This window comes from Cherax quadricarinatus, chromosome 62 (assembly GCF_038502225.1).
Source record: "Cherax quadricarinatus isolate ZL_2023a chromosome 62, ASM3850222v1, whole genome shotgun sequence".
Classification (NCBI taxonomy): Eukaryota; Metazoa; Arthropoda; class Malacostraca; order Decapoda; family Parastacidae; genus Cherax; species Cherax quadricarinatus.
This window is the reverse complement of record NC_091353.1, coordinates 8,776,351-8,801,507: the sequence shown is the minus strand read 5'-3', so window position 1 is coordinate 8,801,507 and position 25,157 is coordinate 8,776,351. Positions and strand designations below refer to the sequence as shown.

At 39.0% G+C, this 25,157-nt stretch overlaps 1 protein-coding gene across 1 annotated transcript in view; it reads left to right on the top strand.

Moving 5' to 3' along the window:
• The window catches only part of LOC128687258 (ATP-binding cassette sub-family C member 10), a 48,498-nt gene that overhangs the window by 22,729 nt on the left and 612 nt on the right, over nucleotides 1-25,157 (top strand). Inside the window, exons 14-28 of the mRNA XM_070098377.1 lie at nucleotides 1,315-1,432; nucleotides 2,236-2,329; nucleotides 2,522-2,660; nucleotides 3,036-3,225; nucleotides 4,072-4,235; nucleotides 4,786-4,970; nucleotides 11,174-11,309; nucleotides 11,710-11,907; nucleotides 14,087-14,219; nucleotides 15,840-16,050; nucleotides 16,556-16,725; nucleotides 19,413-19,635; nucleotides 19,973-20,164; nucleotides 21,944-22,187; nucleotides 22,858-22,997. Coding sequence (XP_069954478.1) covers nucleotides 1,315-1,432; nucleotides 2,236-2,329; nucleotides 2,522-2,660; nucleotides 3,036-3,225; nucleotides 4,072-4,235; nucleotides 4,786-4,970; nucleotides 11,174-11,309; nucleotides 11,710-11,907; nucleotides 14,087-14,219; nucleotides 15,840-16,050; nucleotides 16,556-16,725; nucleotides 19,413-19,635; nucleotides 19,973-20,164; nucleotides 21,944-22,187; nucleotides 22,858-22,997 — 2,537 coding nt within the window. The remainder of the gene's footprint in view (nucleotides 1-1,314; nucleotides 1,433-2,235; nucleotides 2,330-2,521; nucleotides 2,661-3,035; nucleotides 3,226-4,071; nucleotides 4,236-4,785; nucleotides 4,971-11,173; nucleotides 11,310-11,709; nucleotides 11,908-14,086; nucleotides 14,220-15,839; nucleotides 16,051-16,555; nucleotides 16,726-19,412; nucleotides 19,636-19,972; nucleotides 20,165-21,943; nucleotides 22,188-22,857; nucleotides 22,998-25,157) is intronic.

The window sequence follows — 25,157 nt, the reverse complement described above, 5'->3', positions numbered from 1 at the left end:
CACTAAATATTACCCTGCTCTCACACTAATAGCTCGTCAGGTCCTAAAAACCATTCGTCTCTATTCACTCCTATCTAACACGCTCACGCACGCTTGCTGGAAGTCCAAACCCCTCGCCCACAAAACCTCCTTTACCCCCTCCCTCCAACCTTTTTGAGGATGACCCCTACCCCTCTTTCCTTCCCCTACAGATTTATATGCTCCCCATGTCATTCTACTTTGATCCATTCTCTCTAAATGACCAGACCACCTCAACAACCCCTCTTCAGCCCTCTGACTAATACTTTTATTAATTCCACACCTTCTAATTTCCACACTCCGAATTCTCTGCATAATATTTACACCACACATTGCCCAAGCTTCACACCCATATAAAAGTGTTGGTACCAGTACAGTGGACCCCCGCATAATGGTCACCTCCCAATGCGACCAATTATGTAAGTGTATTTATGTAAGTGCATTTGTACGTGTATGTTTGGGGGTCTGAAATGGACTAATCTACTTCACAATATTCCTTATGGGAACAAATTCGGTCAGTACTGGCACCTGAACATACTTCTGGAATGAAAAAATATCGTTAACCGGGGGTCCGCTGTATACTTTCATACATTCCCTTCTTTACCTCCATTGAGAATGTTTTTTGTCTCCTCATATACCTTAATTATAGGTAGTAGGTTGGTAGACAGCAACCACCCAGGGAGGTACTACTGTCCTGCCAAGTGGGTGTAAAACGAAAGCCTGTAATTGTTTTAGATGATGGTAGGATTGCTGGTGTATTTTGTCTGTCTCATAAATATGCAAGATTTCAGGTACGTCTTGCTACTTCTACTTACACTTAGGTCACACTACACATACATGTACAAGAACAGATATACCTTATTTTATGGTGAACAAGACACTGGTGTCAAGGAATATCCCCCCCCAGATGCTGAGTAAATATATGAGACTTATTTTGGGAAACAAAATAGCATCTGAAAGAGAGGTGTTAGTGTTGCCTCTCGCAAGACAGTGATGGAGTGAATGATAATGAAAGTTTTTCTTTTTTGGGCCACCCTACCTTGGTGGGAAATGGCTGATGTGAAAAAAAAGGTGTGAAAAAAAACCTCTCCCATGCAATAAAATACAATATATCTCATATAAATATGAGTTTAGCATCACCTTAGCTCTGAAATATTTTGTTTATTGTAGACCATTTTTAATATTTACTATACTATTTATTATACTATTTATTTATTATACTTTAATGGTTATATTGGTAATGTGGTTAAAACTGTTTAATTCTGTGGTGATCCTGTATTGTTTTTTATTATTCAGGGCCAAGTGGTGGCTATTGTGGGTCGCGTTGGGTCAGGAAAGACGTCCATCATCAATGCATTACTGGCAGAAATGGCCAAATCTCATGGAGTTGTGGCAGTGGCAGCACTTCACAATGGTTAGTGTTTCTGTTATCCTGTTATCTGATATTTACATTGAGATGTTGCTAGGCAAAAAAGAATAAGAGTCAGCCAAATCCAAGCAATAGCAATAAATATAGAAATAGGGGAGATCCGAGCTGTGAAGCTCAGGTTACTGTATTCTAGTATGGGGCTCTGAGCCTAACTTGTGGATGTGGTGGCAGTCATCGGCAGTCATTATAAATGAGGCACTGCACTGTTGTGCAGTGCCTCATTTATAAAGAGATTCAGGTAAACCACTTTATCAGTCCTTAGTTCTGGAGGTGGAAGAGTAAGGATGTTAGAGCTCGGAGGGTCTGTAGTAGTGTACAGGTGCTTCTCGAATTACGATGGGGTTCCACTGAACCCAATATAAGTTGAAAATATTGTAAATAAATAACTACTTGCCACCTGGAGGTGGGAAGTACAGTGCTGTTTAGAGTTACATCTAAACTGTCATATCTGTGCACCTCTGGTAAGTCAGTGATAGTGTGAATGATGGTGAAATTTTTTTTTTTTTTGAGTCATCCTGCCTAGTTGGGAGGCAGGGTGACTCAAAAATGTACAGTACTGAATGGACAATGCTGTTGCACCATCGTAAAGTCAAAATATCATAAGTCGCACCATCGTAAAGTGAGAAGCATCTTTACGATTCCTTCACAGGGACACCCCATCTTGGTGGGTAAACTTAATGCATGTATATTTCTTAGTATCAGTTACTCTTTGACTGGATGTAACAGCTCAAATCATTTATTGTAGTTGCAAAAGACACTTGAGTTTAATGCGGATTAGTTTCTTTCAGGTTTTGGCCTTGCAACACAACGTCCGTGGATTCAAAATGGATCAATCAAAGATAATATTCTTTTTGGCAGCAGTTTAGACATCAGTCGATATAGGTAATTGGATTTGAATGTTTGTACAATTTGCATATTTGTGATAATCGTGGTCAGGTTTACAGTATAAAACATATGAAATGCAGTTTTGAATAAAAGGTAATTTTTTTCAGCAATTTTCATGTCCTGTTACAGCATGGATTTCATTGTAGCATCAATAGTGAACCTTAACTAATGTCAACACCTCTTTTACAGAACTGTGCTGTCAGTCTGTGCTTTGGATGAGGATCTCTGTGGTCTTCCTCTAAGAGACAACACACTCTGTGGTGAAAATGGATCATCATTAAGTGGTGGCCAGAAAGCTCGCGTTGCTTTGGCTCGTGCAGTCTACCAGGTAGGGTGTCCTTTACATTTTGTGTGGTTTATCTGGAGGTGGGAAGTACAGTGCTTGCACACAGGAAGGGTTGGAACCCATGGCAAGTGAATCATAAAACTCCAGGCCAGCGCATAAACCACTACTGGTGTGTTGAGCTGCTGGAGGGACATTGGAATTGTCATATCTGTGTGCTTCTGGCAAGACATTGATTGTATGAGTGATGGTGAAGTGTTTCATTTTCAGATCACCCTTCCTCAGTGGGAGACAGCATGTTTATGGAGCGTGTCTAAACAGTAATCTTTTGTTTTGCTTTGTACAGTTAGTCTTTTATTAATTTAAAGTGTGCACAAGATGCCAGAAATGCTTATTAACGATAACTTTTTTCACTTACAGAACAAAAGCATTTACCTGCTTGATGATGTTTTGTCTGCCGTTGATGGTCCAGTAGCCCAGCACATCATGCGACACTGTATCCATGGGTTCTTGGCAGGCAAAACAGTGTTGCTTGCCACTAACAATGTCAATCTCCTTACCAAGACTGACTGGATCATTAATGTACAGAATGGCACTGTTGAATCTCAAGGTAAGACTATTATTAAATAAAGGTGGGCCCCACTTTTAACCCCACAGTGGGTTAAATTTTGGGCTACTGTAGGGCCCCACTTATACAGCAGGTTAGGTTCTTGGCTATTGCTGTGAAACATGGCCTTTTTAACTTTCAAATGAATGTTTACACTTTCATATATTAAATGAGCAATATAGCTAGGCCTAAAAATTCATAGACAGTGCACATATTACTTACCTTAAAATATTTTTTGTCCTTAGCTTTTACTGAGTAGTGAATATATTTATTGTAGGAAGTCTGAATAAATGAAGAATGTGCATAATTGAAAACTGCTTCATTAGCGAAATGCTGTAAAGCGGGGCCCCTCCTGTACAGGTTTTAAATATGCACAAATTTTAATCATTGCAGTGAAATCAGTATACACCTACCATCCGACTTACGACCGCTCGACTTACGACCATGTTTTTTATGCCAAATTTCTGGGAAATAAACAACTGTTTGTGTTATGCACAGTGCTTATCCTAAACCCTACAGTATAAAATACAGTACTAACAGCATAAAAAGTAAAATAAAAAATGAAATACCAAAATAAAGCAATAAAATAAAATCATTACAAAAGTGTGATGTTGATATTCAGTAGTAAAGTTCGACTTAAGTTCATTTTGACTTACGACCGGTTGGTCGGAACCAAGCTTGGTCGTAAGTCGGATGGTACCTGTACAAGTTTGGAAGTAATAATTTTATAAGTTGGGAAGTAAAAATATCAGTTGGTTCAATTTTTTATCCTAGATAGGAAATGGCAAATGTGTTGAAAATTCTAACCACATTCCTTCAAACCAATTTCAATACTATTATTTGTTGCAGGACCTCCAGCAGTTATTTTACCAAAGCTGCTGTCAGGCGAGGAACTGTCAGATGACTGGTGGGACGAGGCAACAGATCCTAAGTTATCTGGAGCCATCAATCGCAGACTCTCGGTGGATATATTTGCTACAGGATATGGAAGGAGCACCGAATCATCACATAGGGTATGACAAATGATGTGTTCAGCATATTACGTACAATCATGATAGATAAGATAGACTCAAAGTAAAGCCATTGATCTTAGTTTTTCAAAATTGAATATGACAAACATTTTTTAGGTATTTCCTGTCAGTATTGTTTTCTGTTATATTATTTTTTTAAGCTCTAGGGTCACAATTACATTGGTATCAGTCAGCCCTCACAAGGAGAGGTGAGGATGTTACAGTTTAGAGAGTCATCTGAATTGTGATTTTAGCACTACTGGCAAGACAGCAATTGAATAAATAATGGTAGATGTTTCCTTTTTTTTGTCACTCTACCTATCTACCATCAGAAGAACAAACACAAATACAAGTTTATTTCAGCATGGGTGATGATTGTATGTTGAAAGCCCATAGTTATGCAGAACATTTCAGACAAGCTGAAGGGCATACCATTAAGCAAAATAATAATAACAAGTAGCATAATAGCAAGTAGTCACAGATAAATAATAATGCAACTAAGCATACCAGTACTCACAGAACATAAAATAAGCATTGTAATATACTTTACCAGAGTGATACTGAAGAAGAACGTGACTTTGGCGAGCTGAGCGGTGCAGTCTACTGGACTTACATTTCAGCAGTGGGTGGATTACTCGCGGTTGCAATCTTTATTGCCATTATACTAATGCAGACCTCCCGCAACCTCACTGACATGTGGCTGGCACACTGGGTGTCACATGCCACTGCTGGAAATAAGTACGTATGTAGTGTGTGTGTAAGCGGTGTGTATCATAAGATTTTTTATTTCTTTTTTATTAACACATTAGCCATTTCATAAAACTGCAACATCCCCACTCCTCCACCAGAGCGCCAGCACTGTACTTCCCTTCTCCGGGAATCAAATCTGGCCTGCCAGTTTCCCATTTGTCTCTATTTGCTCACAAACACTTGCTGGAAGTCCAAGCCCCTAGCACACTAAACATCCTTCACCCCCTCCCACCAACCTTTCCTAGGCCGACCCCTACCCCACCTCCCCTCCACTAGTCATTCTATTTTGTTCCATCCTCTCTATATGTCCAAACAATCTCAATAACCCCTCCTCAGCCCTTTGGATACGAGTTTTGGTAATCCCACACCTCCTCCTAGTCTTCAAACTACGGATTTTCTGCATTATATTCACACCACACATTGCGCTCAGACATGACATCTCCACTGACTTCAGCCTTCTCCTTGTTGCAACATTCACAACCCATGTCTCATATATAATTATACTCTCATATATTCCTCTCTTTGCTTTCATGGATAAAGTTCTTTGTCTCCACAGACTCCCCAGTGCACCACTCACCTTTTTCCCCCTCATCAGTTCTATGATTCACCTCATCCTTCATTGACCCATCTGCTGACATGTCCACTCCCAAATATCTGAACACATTCACCTCCTCCATATGAATATTTATGAGAATATTTAGATATAAATTAAGAAGACCTACCAGCCAAGTTATTATATGGTCACTGAAATTCAATTTGTATATGGAATAGGTAGTAAGTTACTAAATACTGTAAAGATTTTTATAGGTAGTAGGTTTGTAGACAGCAACCACCCAGGGAAGTACTACTGTCCTGCCAGATGACTGTGAAACAGAAACCTGTAACTGTTTTGCATGATGGTAGGATTGCTGGTTTCTTTTTCTGTCTCATAAACACGCTAGATAACAGGGATATCTTGCTACTCCTACACTTTGGTCACACTTCACAGACACGCACATGCATATATATATAAATACATCTAGGTTTTTCTCCTTTTTCTAAATAGCTCTTGTTCTTCTTTATTTCTTCTATTGTCCATGGGGAAGTGGAAAAGAATCTTTCCTCCGTAAGCCATGCGTGTCGTATGAGGCGACTAAAATGCCGGGAACAATGGGCTAGTAACCCCTTCTCCTGTAGACATTTACTAAAAAAGAGAAGAAGAAAAACTTTATAAAACTGGGATGCTTAAATGTGCGTGGATGTAGTGCGGATGACAAGAAACAGATGATTGCTGATGTTATGAATGAAAAGAAGTTGGATGTCCTGGCCCTAAGCGAAACAAAGCTGAAGGGGGTAAGGGAGTTTCAGTGGGGGGAAATAAATGGGATTAAATCTGGAGTATCTGAGAGAGTTAGAGCAAAGGAAGGGGTAGCAGTAATGTTAAATGATCAGTTATGGAAGGAGAAAAGAGAATATTAATGTGTAAATTCAAGAATTATGTGGATTAAAGTAAAGGTTGGATGCGAAAAGTGGGTCATAATAAGCGTGTATGCACCTGGAGAAGAGAGGAATGTAGAGGAGAGAGAGAGATTTTGGGAGATGTTAAGTGAATGTATAGGAGCCTTTGAACCAAGTGAGAGAGTAATTGTGGTAGGGGACCTGAATGCTAAAGTAGGAGAAACTTTTAGAGAGGGTGTGGTAGGTAAGTTTGGGGTGCCAGGTGTAAATGATAATGGGAGCCCTTTGATTGAACTTTGTATAGAAAGGGGTTTAGTTATAGGTAATACATATTTTAAGAAAAAGAGGATGAATAAGTATACAAGATATGATGTAGGGCGAAATGACAGTAGTTTGTTGGATTATGTATTGGTAGATAAAAGACTGTTGAGTAGACTTCAGGATGTACATGTTTATAGAGGGGCCACAGATATATCAGATCACTTTCTAGTTGTAGCTACACTGAGAGTAAAAGGTAGATGGGATACAAGGAGAATAGAAGCATCAGGGAAGAGAGAGGTGAAGGTTTATAAACTAAAAGAGGAGGCAGTTAGGGTAAGATATAAACAGCTATTGGAGGATAGATGGGCTAATGAGAGCATAGGCAATGGGGTCGAAGAGGTATGGGATAGGTTTAAAAATGCAGTGATAGAGTGTTCAGCAGAAGTTTGTGGTTACAGGAAAGTGGGTGCGGGAGGGAAGAGGAGCGATTGGTGAAATGATGATGTAAAGAGAGTAGTAAGGGAGAAAAAGTTAGCATATGAGAAGTTTTTACAAAGTAGAAGTGATGCAAGGAGGGAAGAGTATATGGAGAAAAAGAGAGAGGTTAAGAGAGTGGTGAAGCAATGTAAAAAGAGAGCAAATGAGAGAGTGGGTGAGATGTTATCAACAAATTTTGTTGAAAATAAGAAAAAGTTTTGGAGTGAGATTAACAAGTTAAGAAAGCCTAGAGAACAAATGGATTTGTCAGTTAAAAATAGGAGAGGAGAGTTATTAAATGGAGAGTTAGAGGTATTGGGAAGATGGAGGGAATATTTTGAGGAATTGTTAAATGTTGATGAAGATAGGGAAGCTGTGATTTCGTGTATAGGACAAGGAGGAATAACATCTTGTAGGAGTGAGGAAGAGCCAGTTGTGAGTGTGGGGGAAGTTCGTGAGGCAGTAGGTAAAATGAAAGGGGGTAAGGCAGCCAGGATTGATGGGATAAAGATAGAAATGTTAAAAGCAGGTGGGGATATAGTTTTGGAGTGGTTGGTGCAATTATTTAATAAATGTATGGAAGAGGGTAAGGTACCTAGGGATTGGCAGAGAGCATGCATAGTTCCTTTGTATAAAGGCAAAGGGGATAAAAGAGAGTGCAAAAATTATAGGGGGATAAGTCTTCTGAGTATACCTGGTAAAGTGTATGGTAGAGTTATAATTGAAAGAATTAAGAGTAAGACGGAGAATAGGATAGCAGATGAACAAGGAGGCTTTAGGAAAGGTAGGGGGTGTGTGGACCAGGTGTTTACAGTGAAACATATAAGTGAACAGTATTTAGATAAGGCTAAAGAGGTCTTTGTGGCATTTATGGATTTGGAAAAGGCGTATGACAGGGTGGATAGGGGGGCAATGTGGCAGATGTTGCAAGTGTATGGTGTAGGAGGTAGGTTACTGAAAGCAGTGAAGAGTTTTTACGAGGATAGTGAGGCTCAAGTTAGAGTATGTAGGAAAGAGGGAAATTTTTTCCCAGTAAAAGTAGGCCTTAGACAAGGATGTGTGATGTCACCGTGGTTGTTTAATATATTTATAGATGGGGTTGTAAGAGAAGTAAATGCGAGGGTCTTGGCAAGAGGCGTGGAGTTAAAAGATAAAGAATCACACACAAAGTGGGAGTTGTCACAGCTGCTCTTTGCTGATGACACTGTGCTCTTGGGAGATTCTGAAGAGAAGTTGCAGAGATTGGTGGATGAATTTGGTAGGGTGTGCAAAAGAAGAAAATTAAAGGTGAATACAGGAAAGAGTAAGGTTATGAGGATAACAAAAAGATTAGGTGATGAAAGATTGAATATCAGATTGGAGGGAGAGAGTATGGAGGAGGTGAACGTATTCAGATATTTGGGAGTGGACGTGTCAGCGGATGGGTCTATGAAAGATGAGGTGAATCATAGAATTGATGAGGGAAAAAGAGTGAGTGGTGCACTTAGGAGTCTGTGGAGACAAAGAACTTTGTCCTTGGAGGCAAAGAGGGGAATGTATGAGAGTATAGTTTTACCAACGCTCTTATATGGGTGTGAAGCGTGGGTGATGAATGTTGCAGCGAGGAGAAGGCTGGAGGCAGTGGAGATGTCATGTCTGAGGGCAATGTGTGGTGTGAATATAATGCAGAGAATTCGTAGTTTGGAAGTTAGGAGGAGGTGCGGGATTACCAAAACTGTTGTCCAGAGGGCTGAGGAAGGGTTGTTGAGGTGGTTCGGACATGTAGAGAGAATGGAGCGAAACAGAATGACTTCAAGAGTGTATCAGTCTGTAGTGGAAGGAAGGCGGGGTAGGGGTCGCCCTAGGAAAGGTTGGAGGGAGGGGGTAAAGGAGGTTTTGTGTGCGAGGGGCTTGGACTTCCAGCAGGCATGCATGAGCGTGTTTGATAGGAGTGAATGGAGACAAATGGTTTTTAATACTTGACATGCTGTTGGAGTGTGAGCAAAGTAACATTTATGAAGGGATTCAGGGAAACCGGCAGGCCGGACTTGAGTCCTGGAGATGGGAAGTACAGTGCCTGCACTCTGAAGGAGGGGTGTTAATGTTGCAGTTTAAAAACTGTAGTGTAAAGCACCCTTCTGGCAAGACAGTGGAGTGAATGATGGTGAAAGTTTTTCTTTTTCGGGCCACCCTGCCTTGGTGGGAATCGGCCAGTGTGATAATAAAAAATATAATAATAATAAAATAATATAATTATAATAATAGATGACTTCAAAAGCCTGTCACTAGATGGCAGTGTTTACCACAACAAAGCAGGAGTGGGTGTGGCTGCCTCCACCTGTTACATAATGACATATTTTATTCATTTTAGAGTATATATCAGGTTTCTGTGTTATTTATATTGTTTATTATGTCATATTAGATGAATTTTGATAGAGAAATAAGTTGTATAGATGATAAGTTGTATAGATTATTGAAGCATTTTCTCGTGCCTGGAATTCCACTGGAATGGATTAATTGCATTTCAGTTATTTTAAATGAGGAAAACTGACTCTGCAAACAAGCAAGTCCAGATGCGAGCAAGGTCACGGGACGGACTAAACTCCTGAGTGGAGGTTCCACTGTATTACCATGGGGTAGTGAAAAAGAATCCTTCCCCTGTAAGCCATGCATTTTATAAAATCTTTCTAAAATGCTGGGAGCAAGGGGCTAGTAACCCTGGCTCAGTGGGAGACAGCTGGTGTGTCAACCCTTTGACTGTCACAACCCCAAATCCTGAGGTGTCCCCTGGAGTCACAAAATATTTGAAAAAAATTATTTTTTTCTTATGAAATGATAGATAATCTTTTCCCAATGGTAATGACATCAGAAGTACGAAATTTGGCGGAAAACTCACGAAATTACGCTCTCGTAAAGTTAGCGACCTCAGCGATATTTTCAAATCGACGATTTCCCCCACTTTGAGCCCTATTTTCAGCTAATTCCATTGTTCCAGCCGATCAAACTCTTTTAGAACTCCATTTGTTCTATTGATTGAGTAGAAGAAACTGCCCATTTACCGATTGCAACTACCCAATAAAGCGGTCAGAAATTGGCAATTTAGCCATTTTCACGCAAATTAAAAAATATGCCAATTTCAAAATAGGTCCAGAATGAACAATGCAGACATTCTTGGCTCTAAAATAACATTTTCTTTGTTCATCAGTCATGTCTCCAGGCCCCTCTGATATTACTTTTGCTTTCTATTTTGAATTTTTATTCAAACAAAAAATAGAAGATTTACTGTTATGCAGACTACTGCAATATTGTAATAATTGTTTGAATAATGTCAACCCATTCATGACTGCATATTAGAATGGCTAGTTGGACATTTATTGGACAATGACGTCATTTGTTTACTTTTGAACATCGGCAAAAATCAAACATTTCCCCTAATTTGAGTTCCACTTCAAGGTCGTTTTTATAGTAAAACCAATCAAAGTCACCTCCATTTCTATAATATGTTCTTCATTCTATCAAATGTGACTATGAAAACAAGAATATAACCATAAAATCTATACGAAAATACACCTCAAATTCGGTGTTTTCTCATTATGCACTGCTTGCTGCAGGATTTTTTTTTATACTGCACACATTGACCATGCAGACCCATTCTCTCATTCTCTACATACAAGTGAATAATAGTGATGGATTCGCATTGTGCCATATACAGTTTATTGTTAATTTGCTACTTTATCATATGTGAATCATTCAGGGTATCACCACTGAGGCAGGGTGGCCCATAAAGAAAAACGAAAGTTTCTCTTTTTAAATTTAGTAATATATACAGGAGAAGAGGTTACTAGCCCCTTGCTCTTGGCATTTTAATAACCTCATATGACACCCATGGTATCACCTTTTCATTTTCGTAAATTTTTTAAATTTTATAAATTCATAGGGAAGTGCTAAACCTGTAAGGGTTATAGTGTGCATAGGGCATGCTTCAGATTATGTCTGAGGAGGGCTTGCACAAGTTTAACATTGCTATTTCTTTGCAGCTCTGGTTTGTCTTTGTTCGCTGATGGTAGTATAACTTCATGGACAGATACAGGAACTAAACCTCTTCCCTCAAAATTAGCCGGGTCGATTACGGATAATATACACTGGTTTACTTCCATCAACCCCATGAATCAGGTATTGATCATGACATTTGCAATTACAGACAAGATTATTAAATGAGTGAAATTTCAGTTTGTGTTTGGAACAATTCACAACAAAATTACTAACTTGACAAATAATTTTTTCTACTAAAATTGATATATTTTTCTCTGAGAAGCATGAATTAGGAGTAAAAGTGCTTATCATGTACATTTTAATAACTTTTAAATATATAACTTTAAAAATTTTTATAAAAGGACAAGAGAATACTAGTTTGACCATTTTCAAAAATTTTACCATTGATTACTTGTGAGTTTGTATAATGACTTGGGCCCCTCAAGTTAAAGTCTATATCACAAACTTAGCAACACATTTGTGTTCCACACTGCATATTCATTTTGCTCCTTTGAACTGATAAGAATATGCTTGCCAACAGTTTCTGGCCGCACAAGGATTATCCAAGTCTGATCCTTCCTCGAATGTAGATCCCAGCACCAAGTTCTACCTTACCGTTTATGGTATTTTGGCGGCTTCCAACTCTATCTTTACATTGATGAGAGCTTTCCTCTTTGCCTATGGGGGTATCTGCGCTGCTAAATTCCTCCACAGACAACTTCTGGATGCTGTTCTTTATGTAAGTGTTTGATGTGTTTATGTGATGAAACTATCTTATGGTGGTTATAGTTGAGGATTTCAAATTTAAAATTATGGTATGTAATATTAATGCTTAACCCTTTCAGGGTCCGTGCCGTAGATCTACGGCTTTACGTTCAGGGTGCAAACCGTAGATCTACGCCGTGAGCTCAGCTCACTCTCATAAGCTGTGAGCAGTAAATTTTGGCCTTGATATGAGAGAATACATCCATGTGGTATGTGTAAACATTAAAATGGTATAAAATACCGACAGGTTGTTAGGTAAGACACATATGCAACAGTTAGGTATCTTTATTTCGAATCGTTTCGCCTACACAGTAGGCTTCTTTAGTCGAGTACAGAAAAGTTGATAGAAGCAGAAGATACTTGAAGACGATGTAATCAGTCCATCACTCTTGAAGTTTTGAGGTGGTCAGTCCCTCAGTCTGGTGAAGAGTATTGTTCCATAGTCTGAAACAATATGGAGTTGAAGTGACAGGATGGAGCCTATATACCGCCAGGAGGTGAGATGTAGGCCACTAGTAGAGGTAAGAATGTTGTCGTTGGAAGGTCAGGTCCCTCTCAAATCCAGCCATTCTCACTGAGGGACTGACCACCTCAAAACTTCAAGGGTGATGGACTGATTACATCGTCTTCAAGTATCTTCTGCTTCTATCAACTTTTCTGTACTCGACTGAAGAAGCCTACTGTGTAGGCGAAACGTTTCGAAATAAAGATACCTAACTGTTGCATATGTGTCTTACCTAACATGTGGTATGTGTGCACCACATAAAACAAATCCTGGAGCACACAGTGCATAATGAGAGAAAATAAACTGAGACAGTAATTTTCGATTAAAACATCAACTTTACAGTGTTTTTTCGTATGTTTTTTATAGTTGTATTTGCAATTTCTTGGTCTCATTTGATAGAATGGAAGATATGTTACAGAAACAGAGATGATTTTGATTGGTTTTAGTACTGGAAATGGCTTGAAACTGAACTCAAACTAGCAGAAATGTGAAATTTTTGCCAGTGTTCAAGAGTAAACAAATGACTTCACACGTCTAATACATGACAGTTGATGGGTCTAATATATGTTCACAAATGTGGTGATATTATTTATACAATTATTACAATATTACATAACAGTAAATATTCTATTTTTTGGTTTGAATAAAAATTCATTATGTGATTAAAAAATCAAAATGGAATTTATTTGTAAAGCCTGAAAACATAACTAATGAACAGAGGAAATGTTAGTTTAGTGCCAGGAATACCTGCATTGTTTATTCTGAACCCTATTTTGAAATTGGAATATTTTGAACTTTGCATTAAATTGGCCAAATTACAAATTTCCGGTCACTTTATTTTGTTGTTGAAACAGTTGACTTGGTGATTTCTTGTGCTCAATCGATAGAATAGAAGTAATACTAATGAAATAGCTAAGAATTTGGTTGACTGGAATAATGTAATTGGCCTAAAATGAGAGTCAAAGTCGGCAAAATTGCCGATGCGTAAATATTGCCGACACATCAAAATTCGCAAGAGCATAATTTCGTCAGTTTTCCATCAAATTTCATACTTTTTCTTTTATTACCTTCAGAAAAAGATTCTCTACCATTTCATAAGAAAAAATAACAAAATTATTTTTTGAAAATTCTTGGACCCTGGTGCACACTTTGAAATTTGGCCTCTGGACCCTGAAAGGGTTAATGATGGTGGCCTGAAGCAAGCCTTCGTTACGAAGGACTTAGGAGTATGTCTGTAGATTGTATGTTATTTAAACACTTTGGTTACTGAATCAGCAGTTTTAGCTGCGATAGGTACTGACTTGCTTCATGTGTAATGGTCTATGATCACACACACACTAATTGATCAACCAGACTGTTGTTACTTGCAGGGCTACAGAGCTGTCACAGCTTGGCACTTTAAGCATCTCCTGCAAGGACTTGCATAATTTCTTTTTCAAAAAATATTCTAGAGATATTTTTTATCTTTATAAATAGAAGTTCAGTAAGGTATTTCAGTGTGCACATTAGGGATCTGACTCTCATCTCTTCCATGGAGAACAAGTGGTTTGTGGTGGTCCTAGTCATTATGATAATTGAATTCTAAATGTTAGTAAGATAATTGAAGTTTCTAACATTGAGTTTTAAATTTCTTTTCATTTTTCTACAGGCCAAGATTTCATTCTTCGATAACAACCCAATGGGTCGCATCCTCAACCGATTTTCGTCTGATCTCTACACAGTAGATGACTCTCTACCCTTCCAGATGAACATATTCTTTTCCCAGGTTTTTGGATTAATAGGTAAACATGAATATTGCTTATTGATATTAAGGATTTATATTTAAGTAATTACTGTATTACTCTTTCTTTATTGCAGATTAGAAAATGTGGGTATTATATCATGTTAGTGTTGCATATAGAAAAATAAAGAAGACGACATTGCGTGAGGGGTGTTAGATAGGTGTAAGTGGAAACAAATGGTTTTTATGGCTTGATGTGCTGTTGGAGTGTGAGTGAAGTAACATTTATGAAGGGATTCAGGGAAACCAGAGGGGTGGAGGTATGTTGCAGTTTTTGAACTGCAGTGTAGGTACACCTCTGGCAAGATGGTGTTGGAGTGAGTGATGATGAAAGTGTTTCTTCTTTTTCGAGTCACCCTGCCTCAGTGGGAAGTGGCTTATATGTTAACAATAATATAAAACATTGCTCTAGTTGATAATTAGAAAATTAGCATGATGTTGACAATTTAATTTTTTCTAATACAGTGGACCCTCCCTTTTCATCGATCTCCGTTACCGCCGATTTCCTTTTTCGCCGACTTTTTTCATCAAAATATTGGTTCCGTTTTCATTGATGGTAGGGAACTTGTCCAGTGCCCAGAGCACACACAAAGCCGCCTCCCAGACATATTCTCAGGCAGTGTCGTGTTGTTTCTCAGTGAGTGAACATATCCTGCGAAATCATACAAAACATTTCGTAATAATCCATTGTTTTTGACACTTGTTTATTGTGTGTGACTGCTAAATAAGTCACCATGGGCCCAAGGAAAGCTTCTAGTGTCAGCCCTTTGGTAAAGAATGTGAGAAAGACGATATAATTCAAGAAAAGTTCAAAAGTGGTGGTGGTAGAGGGTGGTAGTGGTTGTGATGGCAGTAGAGCGTGGTTGTGATGGTGGTAGAGGGTGGTAGTGATGGTGGTAGAGGGTGGTAGTGATGGCGGTAGAGCGTGGTTGTGGTTGTGATGGTGGTAGAGGGTGGTAGTGATGGTGGTAGAGGGAGGTAGTGGTTGTGATGGTGGTAGAGGGTGGTAGTGTGGTGGTTGAGAGTGGTAGGGGTTGTGATGGTGGAAGAGGGTGATAGTGGTTGTGATGGTGGTAGAGAGTGGAAGTAATGGAGATATGTGCAATGTGGAATACGATGGAAAGGTTTGTGGCATTAAAAAACAAAGAAGGGAAGTGACCTCAGATAAGGACTTGGTACCTAGAGTCCTTATGGAGGGGGATTCTCCTTCAAAAGAATAACCTCCCATCCCTCTCCCCTCCTCCCTGTCTTCCATCCACCAACAACAGTCTTCATATTGAATGTTCATTCTTTTGTGCATGTAAATCTATCTTTAAGCTAAAAAAAATTTTTTTTGTTAATACTTTTGGGTGTTTGGAACGAATTAATTGGATTTACATTATATCTTATGGGGAAAATGGTCTCCATTTTCGTCGATCTCTTGGGAACGGATTAAACACGAAAACTGAGGGTCCACATTATGTATAAGAGATGAATCAGTTAATTGATAACTATAAATTGTTGAAACTGAGCTTATAGATTGTAAAATTTATTGGAATAATTTAGTAATAAGGATTTTATTTAAATAATTCAAGCTGCATTTTTAGTTCCAGAATATAATTTCATATTTTTTATCGCATAGGTTCCGTAGTGGTGACTATATATGGTATGCCATGGATTACATTGTTGTACATTCCACTGGCCTTTCTGTATTACACCATCCAAAACTATTACCGTCATACTTCTCGGGATCTGAAGAGGCTTCATGCCGTTTCCCTCTCACCCTTGTATGCACACTTCACTGAAACACTGCAGGGTCTTCCTGTAATTCGTGCCATGAGAGCTGTGCATAGGCAAGTATTGTATACATTATTATTATTATTATTATTATTATTATTATAATTAATATTATAATTATTATTATTATAATTATTATTATTATAATTATTATTATTATTATTATTATTATTATTATTCAGAGGGCTGAGGGAGGGTTGTTAAGGTGGGTTGATCATTTAGAAAGGATGGAACAAGAGGGTGTATAAATCTGGGGTTCAGTGAAGGAGGGGTAGGGGTCTTTTCACTAGGGCAGATACGTGGTTTTTATAGCTTGACATGCTGTTAGTGTGGGAGCAAGGTAAAATTTATGAAGTACAGTGTACAGTGTCTTCACTGAAGGAGGGATGGGAATGTCTGTGCACTTATGACAAGACTGTTAAAAAATTGTGGGAAACAATGAACCCATATTTGTATATGTGAAAATCCTAGGCTTACAAGGACTATCCTTTATACTTTTCGTACTTTGCATATATTCTCAGACTACGTAGATTGCCCTAATGAACTTGATGTTGTATGCAGATTCAGCGTAAGAGCAGATAATCTTCTGGAGGTGAGCCAGCGTGCGCAGTTTGATATCCAGATTGCCTCACAGTGGCTGAACTTAAGACTACAGCTGATTGGACTCTCCATGTTGGCAGGGGTGTCAGTTCTTGCCCTCCTTCAGCACAACTTTGGAGTTGTTGATGCAAGTGTGTAATATTCATGCTTATACTCTTTGTTCATTCATGCATGTACAAACATAGGCTACTCATTACATTATTAGTTTGATCATGTAGAAAGAAGTGTGTGGGTTGCTTTAACCCTTAAACTGTCCAAACGTAGATCTACGTTTTTTCAACATTTGAAAATATGTAAAAAAAGTAGATCTATTTTTTTTACATTTGAAAAAGTGTAAAAAAAACTTTGATCTACTTTTTTTTTTTGGTTGTATTTGAAAATATATTTTGGAGCACTACACATGTGAACGTAGATCTGCTTGGACAGTTTAACCCTTTCAGGGTCCAAGGCCAAAATCTGAAGTGGTGCCCCAGTGTCCAAGAATTTTCAAAAAAAATTTTTTTATTTTTTTCTTATGAAATGGTAGAAAATCTTTTTGTGAATGTAATAAAACAAAAAGTACGAAATTTGATGGGAAATTGACGAAATTATGCTCTCGTGAATTTTGATGTGTCAGCGATATTTACGAATCAGCGATTTTGCCGACTTTGACTCCCATTTTAGGCCAATTACATTATTCCAGTCGACCAAATTCTTAGCTATTTCACTAGGATTACTTCTATTCTATCGATTGAGCACAAGAAATCGCCAAGTCAACTGTTTCAACTACAAAATAAAGTGACCGGAAATTGGTAATTTGGCCAATTTAACACAAAGTTCAAAATATTCCAATTTCAAAATAGGATCCAGAATAAACAATGTAGGTATTCCTGGCACTAAACTAACATTTCCTCTGTTCATTAGTTACGTTTTGAGGCTTTACAAATAAATTCCATTTTGATTTTTTATTCACATAATGAATTTTTATTCACACCAAAAAATAGAAGATTTACTGTTATGCAATACTGTAATAATTGTATAAATATCATCACCACATTTATGAATGTATATTAGACCCCACCAGCTGGCGTGTATTAGACGTGTGAGGTCGTTTGTTTACTCTTGAACATCGGCAAAAATTTAACATTTCCGCCACTTTGAGCTCAGTTTCAAGCCATTTCCAGTGCTAAAACCAATCAAAATTATCTTTATTTCTGTAATATGTCTTCTATTCTATCAAATGAGACCAAGAAATCACAAATACAACTATAAAAAACATACGAAAAAACACTGCAAAGTCGCTGTTTTAATCGAAAATCACGGTCTCAGTTTTTTTCCTCTCATTATACACAGTGTGCTGCAGGATTTGTTTTATGTGGTGCACACATACCACATAGATGTATTCTCTCATATCTAGGCCCAAATTTACCACTCACAGTTTATCAGAGTGAGCTGAGCTCATGACGTAGATCTACGGTTTGGACACTGAACGTAAAGCCGTCGATCTACGGGACGGACCCTGAAAGGGTTAAGGGTTAAGGAACAATTGTAAGGAGATGTTAGAGATATCCAGAGAGGGCGGTACGGACGTATGGACATACAGTGGACCATCCCTTTTCATCTATCTCAGTTATCGCCAATTTCTGTTTTCGCCGAATTTTTTCGTCAAAATATTGGTTCTATTTTCGTCAATGGTACGGAGCCTATCCATTGCCCAGCGTGCACACAAAGCCGCCTCCCACACACATTCTCAGGCTGTGTCGCGTTGTTTCTCATTGAGTAAACACATCCTGCGAGATCACACGAAACATTTCATAATATGTAATCCATTATTTTTGGCACTTGTTTATTGTGTGTGACTGCTGAATGAGCCATCATGGTCCCAAAGAAAGTTCCTAGTGCCAGTCCTTTTGTAAAGAGAGTGAGAAACACCGTAGAAATGAAATAAGAAATCGTTCAAAAATATGATATTATTGCCGACCTCGGCAGGATGTACAGGAAGGCGCCATCAACCATCAGTTCCATTGTGGTGAAGAGAAAAGAAATCATGGAAGCTGATGCTGCGAAAGGGGTTAATGCGATAACGAAACAGAGATTCCAAACAGTTGAAGATGTGGAGAAATTGTTGTTTGTGTGGATCAAAGAGAAACAGTTAGCAGGAGATGGTGTTGTGCAGTTGATAATTTGTGAAAAGGCCTGGCAGTTGCATGACGATCTCATATAGAAACTGCCTGGAACGAGTGCTGATATGAATTTAAGGCCAGCAAAGGCTGGTTCGAAAAATTCAAGAAACGAAGTGGCATACACAGTGTTATAAGGCATCGTAAGGGTGCCGGTTCAAACAAACTTGCAGCTGAAAAATTGGTGTGGGAATTCAAAGACTATGTAGAGACTGAAACAATTCCAACCCCAACAAGTATTCAATTGTGATGAAACAGGCTTGTTTTGGAAGAAAATGCCAAAGAGGACCTACATCACGCAGGAGGAAAAGGCGCTCCCAGGACACAAGCCTATGAAAGACAGGCTAACTCTCATGTTGTGTGGTAATGCTAGTGGGGATTTTAGAGCGTTCAAGAAAAACAGTGTTGTCAAGAGTAAATTGTGTGTAATATGGAAGGCTAACAGTAGGGCATGTGTCACGAGGGAAATTTTCCTGGAATGGTTCAATGAAGTGTTTGGCCCGAGTGTGAAGAAATACCCCCTGGATAATAAATTGCCACTTCAGGAGGAAATCAACGAAAACAGAACCAATATTTTGATGAAAAAACTCAGTGAAAATGGAAATCGGCTAATAATTACATGTACATTAGCATGTAATTAACAATTATATCTGTTTCAGGCCTGGTTGGTTTGGTGATATCTTATGCCCTGACGGTGAGCAGCTTTCTTAATAACGTTGTCGGGTCACTCACTGAAACAGAACGAGAACTGGTTAGTGTAGAGCGAGTCCACCAATATCTGAAGGGTACGGAACCAGAGCGACGGGAAGGCACCATCCTTCCACCACTTGGTTGGCCGAGTCATGGCTTGATCAGGTTCCACAACGTCTACTTGAGATATCAGTTAGTATAGTATCTTCATTGACGTACATGATAAAAAACGAGAAGGGAAGAAAATAAAAAATAAAAAAAAATAATAATTTTAAAATTTTCATAATGTTATAAAATATGATGAAATGAAGTGAAAATAAACACATTTTACTTTTTTAAACGTTCATAATTGTTATAAAATTAAGAGACTTTTATTTCATGCATATTCAAAAGCTTCTGGTTCAAGTTTCATTATTTGATTATTAAATGTAATTATTAAATATAATTATTATTTTATGGTAACAAAACTCCATACTGCTGTTGTGAATAGAAAATTAAACCCAAATTTAAAGAAACTTTCTCCTTTCAGGTCCCATAACCCATATGCACTCAAAAAAGTGAACTTTGAAATTGGTACATCAGAGAAGGTTGGAATAATAGGTCGAACTGGAGCTGGGAAGAGCTCCATATTTGTGGCATTATTCCGTTTGGTGGAGCTGAGCCGGGGACACATCTTCGTGGATAATGTGGACATCTCAAAATTGAGCCTTAAAAAATTAAGGTATTACAACTTGTCCTTGGAGGCAAAGAGGGGAATGTATGAGAGTATAGTTTTACCAACGCTCTTATATGGGTGTGAAGCATGGGTGATGAATGTTGCAGCGAGGAGAAGGCTGGAGGCAGTGGAGATGTCATGTCTGAGGGCAATGTGTGGTGTGAATATAATGCAGAGAATTCGTAGTTTGGAAGTTAGGAGGAGGTGCGGGATTACCAAAACTGTTGTCCAGAGGGCTGAGGAAGGGTTGTTGAGGTGGTTCGGACATGTAGAGAGAATGGAGCGAAACAGAATGACTTCAAGAGTGTATCAGTCTGTAGTGGAAGGAAGGCGGGGTAGGGGTCGGCCTAGGAAAGGTTGGAGAGAGGGGGTAAAGGAGGTTTTGTGTGCGAGGGGCTTGGACTTCCAGCAGGTATGCATGAGCGTGTTTGATAGGAGTGAATGGAGACAAATGGTTTTTAATACTTGACGTGCTGTTGGAGTGTGAGCAAAGTAACATTTATGAAGGGGTTCAGGGAAACCGGCAGGCCGGACTTGAGTCCTGGAGATGGGAAGTACAGTGCCTGCACTCTGAAGGAGGGGTGTTAATGTTACAGTTTAAAAACTGTAGTGTAAAGCACCCTTCTGGCAAGACAGTGATGGAGTGAATGATGGTGAAAGTTTTTCTTTTTCGGGCCACCCTGCCTTGGTGGGAATCGGCCAGTGTGATAATAATAAAAAAAAAACTTGTTTTATGTATCTGATATAATATCATGAATAATATTCAGTAGTTACTTAAGCAGGTTGTAGAAACTAATACACAGGTTCATCATCACTTGGTTATGCAGTCATAAAGAATGTGAGAAAGACAATATAATTCAAGAAAAGTTTGTAGAAAAATACGAAAGTGGTGGTGGTAGAGGGTGGTAGTGATGGTGGTAGAGGGTGGTAGTGATGGTGGTAGAGGGTGGTAGTGATGGTGGTAGAGGGTGGTAGTGATGGTGGTAGAGGGTGGTAGTGATGGTGGCAGAGGGTGGTAGTGATGGTGGTAGAGAGTGGTAGTGATGGTGGTAGAGGGTGGTAGTGATGGTGGTAGAGGGTGGTAGTGATGGTGGTAGAGGGTGGTAGTGATGGTGGTAGAGGGTGGTAGTGATGGTGGTAGAGAGTGGTAGTGATGGTGGTAGAGGGTGGTAGTGATGGTGGTAGAGGGTGGTAGTGATGGTGGTAGTGATGGTGGTAGAGGGTGGTAGTGATGGTGGTAGAGGGTGGTAGTGATGGTGGTAGAGGGTGGTAGTGATGGTGGTAGAGGGTGGTAGTGATGGTGGTAGAGGGTTTCCCACCAAGGTAGGGTGGCCCAAAAAAGAAAAGCTTTCATCATCATTCACTCCATCACTGTCTTGCCAGAGGCATGCTAACACTACAGATATAAAACTAACATTAACACCCCTCCTTCAGAGTGCAGACACTGTACTTCCCATCTCCATGATTCAAGTCCGGCCTGCCGGTTTCCCTGAATATTAGTAATTAATATTAATAGTAAATCTCCATGGGAAAGTGTAACAGAATTCTTCTTCTAAGAGGTGACTAAAATGCTGGGAGAAAGGGACTAGTAACCCTGTCTCCTGTATGAATTATTAAATTTAGTTTTTCTATTTAGGTCACCTGCCTTGGTGGGATACAGCCAGTTCATTAAAAAAAAAGTTGTATTAATGAGCACATGTGCATTTAACATTATATGAAGTCAGTATTGTCCTGTTGCTGTGATTTTTTTGTTGTACTAATACTTTTTGTACTAATGTCTCTCAGATCCATCATGGCCATAGTAACCCAAGACTCATTCCTGTTTAGCGGAACCGTCCGAGAGAATTTAGATCCCTGTGGGGATTCCTTAGATACTCAGATATGGCATGCCATACAGTTGTGTCATCTAACAACGCTGGTGCAAAACATGGGTGGATTAGAGGCTCGCATAGAAGAAGCAGGACGAGCAATGTCATCAGGGGAGAGACAGCTGTTCTGCCTGGCCCGGGCGCTACTCTGCCGCACCAAGGTACTACCACGGAATGACCACTGTTTGTGAACTTTACTTCAATTTGTCGTATATTTAACTTGTTATTTTTTGACGCTGTATTTGGAAGAAAGGGGTAAAAGAGATTTTAGGGGCTTGAGCATCCAGCAGGTTTGTGAGAGTATCTTAGGAGTGAATGTAGACAAGTGGTTTTAAATGGACAAGCTGTTCAAGCATGAGCAAGGTAACTTCAGTGAAACTGGTTAATCAGACTTGAAGGTGGGGTAGGTACATCAGCATACTTCTGAAAAGACAGCAGTAGAGTGAATGATGGTTAATATATTTTCTGTGGATTACTGTGCAGTGGTGAGAGATACCCGCAGACTTAAAAAAAATATGGGTTGAAACAAGCTTAGAGTGTAGGGCCTTGAACATCCATTTAGCATAGAAGAGTATTAGATCAGGCTGAGTTGAGATGAGTGGTCTTTTTTTATTTGATATGCTGCTAAGTGTGTTACCTAATTAATTTGGTGCTTTGGCTCCAATTCCTTGGAGCCAAGGGCATCAACCTTGAATGGTTGGGTGGAGATGTGGTGGCTTAGTGGATGAAAATCAGATGTCTGTACACTTCTAGAATGTTAAGTAGAGAGCAGTATTTTTCAATCACTTGGGTATTTATTAATTGAAATTTTCATCTATCTACTCTGCACAGATTGTCTGTATAGATGAAGGGACCTCACAGCTGGACAATGAAACTGATGAGCAGATTCAACAAACTATCCGTAGTGCCTTCCGTAACAAGACAGTTTTGATCATTGCTCATCGTGTACACACTGTCCGTGACTGTGATACGTGAGTTCAGCCAATTTTTTTTTTTTTAACAAGTCGGCCATCTCCCACCGAGGCAGGGTGACCCAAAAAGAAAGAAAATCCCCAAAAAGAAAATACTTTCATCATCATTCAACACTTTCACCTCACTCACACATAATCACTGTTTTTGCAGAGGTGCTCAGAACACAACAGTTTAGAAGCATATACGTATAAAGAGACAACATATCCCTCCAAACTGCTAATATCCCGAAACCCCTCCTTTAGAGTGCAGGCATTGTACTTCCCATTTCCAGGACTCAAGTCCGGCTATATAAAATAACTGGTTTCCTTGAATCCCTTCACTAAATATTACCCTGCTCACACTCCAACAGATCGTCAGGTCCCAAATACCATTCGTCTCCATTCACTCCTATCGAACACGCTCATGCACGCCTGCTGGAAGTCCAAGCCCCTCGCCCACAAAACCTCCCTTACCAGTTCCTTCCAACCTTTTTTGAGGACGACCCCTACCCCGCCTTCCTTCCCCTACAGATTTAAATGCTCTCCATGTCATTCTACTTTGATCCATTCTCTCTAAATGACCAAACCACCTCAACAACCCCTCTTCAGCCCTCTGACTAATGATTTTATTAACTTCACACCTTCTCCTAATTGCCACACTCCGAATTTTCTGCATAATATTTACACCACACATTGCCCTTAGACAGGACATCTCCACTGCCTCCAACCACCACCTCACTGCTGCATTCACAACCCAAGCTTCACACCCATATAAGAGTGTTGTACTACTATACTTTCATACATTCCCTTCTTTGCCTCCATAGATAACATTTTTTGTCTCCACATATATCTCAACACACCACTCGCCTTTTTTCCCTCATCAATTCTATGATTAACCTCATTCTTCATAAATCCATCCGCTGACACGTCAACTCCCAAATATCTGAAAGCATTCACTTCTTCCATACTCCTCCCCAATTTGATATCCAATTTTTCTTTATCTAAATCATTTGATACCCTCATCACCTTACTCTTTTCTATGTTCACTTTCAACTTTCTACCTTTACACACACTCCCAAACTCATCCAATAACCTTAGTAATTTTTCTTTAGAATCTCCCATAAGCACAGTATCATCAACAAAAAGCAACTGTGTCAATTCCCATTTTGTATTTGATTCCCCATAATTTAATCCCACCCCTCTCCCGAACACCCTAGCATTTACTTCTTTAACAACCCCATCTATAAATATATTAAACAACCATGGTGACATTACACATCCCTGTCTAAGACCTACTTTTACTGGGAAGTATTCTCCCTCTCTTCTACACACCCTAACTGAGCCTCACTATCCTCATAAAACCTCTTTACAGCATTTAGTAACTTACTACCTATTCCATATGTACTTGCAACATCTACCACATTGCTCCCCTATCCACTCTATCATATGCCTTTTCTAAATCAATAAATGCAATAAAAACTTCCCTACCTTTATCTAAATACTGTTCACATATATACTTCAATGTAAACACTTGATCTACACATCCCCTACCCACTTTAAAACCTCCTTGCTCATCCGCAATCCTACATTCTATCTTACCTCTAATTCTTTCAATTATAACCCTACCATACAATTTTCCTGGTATACTTGGAAAACTTATTCCTCTATAATTTTTACAATCTCTTTTGTCCCCCTTTCCTTTATATAAAGGGACTATACATGCTCTCTGCCAATCCCTAGGTACCTTCCTCTCTTTCATACATTTATTAAAAAAAAATACCAACCACTCCAACACTATATCCCCCCTGCTTTTAACATTTCTGTCAACATTTCAGCCAATTGTAGTACTATATTTTAATAATGATTATCATTAACTTTTTGATTGAATTCAGTAGAAACACTGAGAAATTTGTGTTCTAGAATAACATCCAAAACATCCTTGTATTTACTTCCCTTTATTCTGGTAGATCTCATGTAAACTCTTCTAATAACTTTCCACCCACTTAATTTCTGAAAAATCTAACGAGTTTACTAGATTGATTTTGTTATGCAGTTATGTGCTTTCAAACCCATGTATACCTTATATACATTAAGTATACAGTAGGGCCCCTATATCCACGGTTTACTTTGGCCCAAGATAACCCTTAATTTTGCTTAATAATGGCCTCAAAGTGCAAAGTA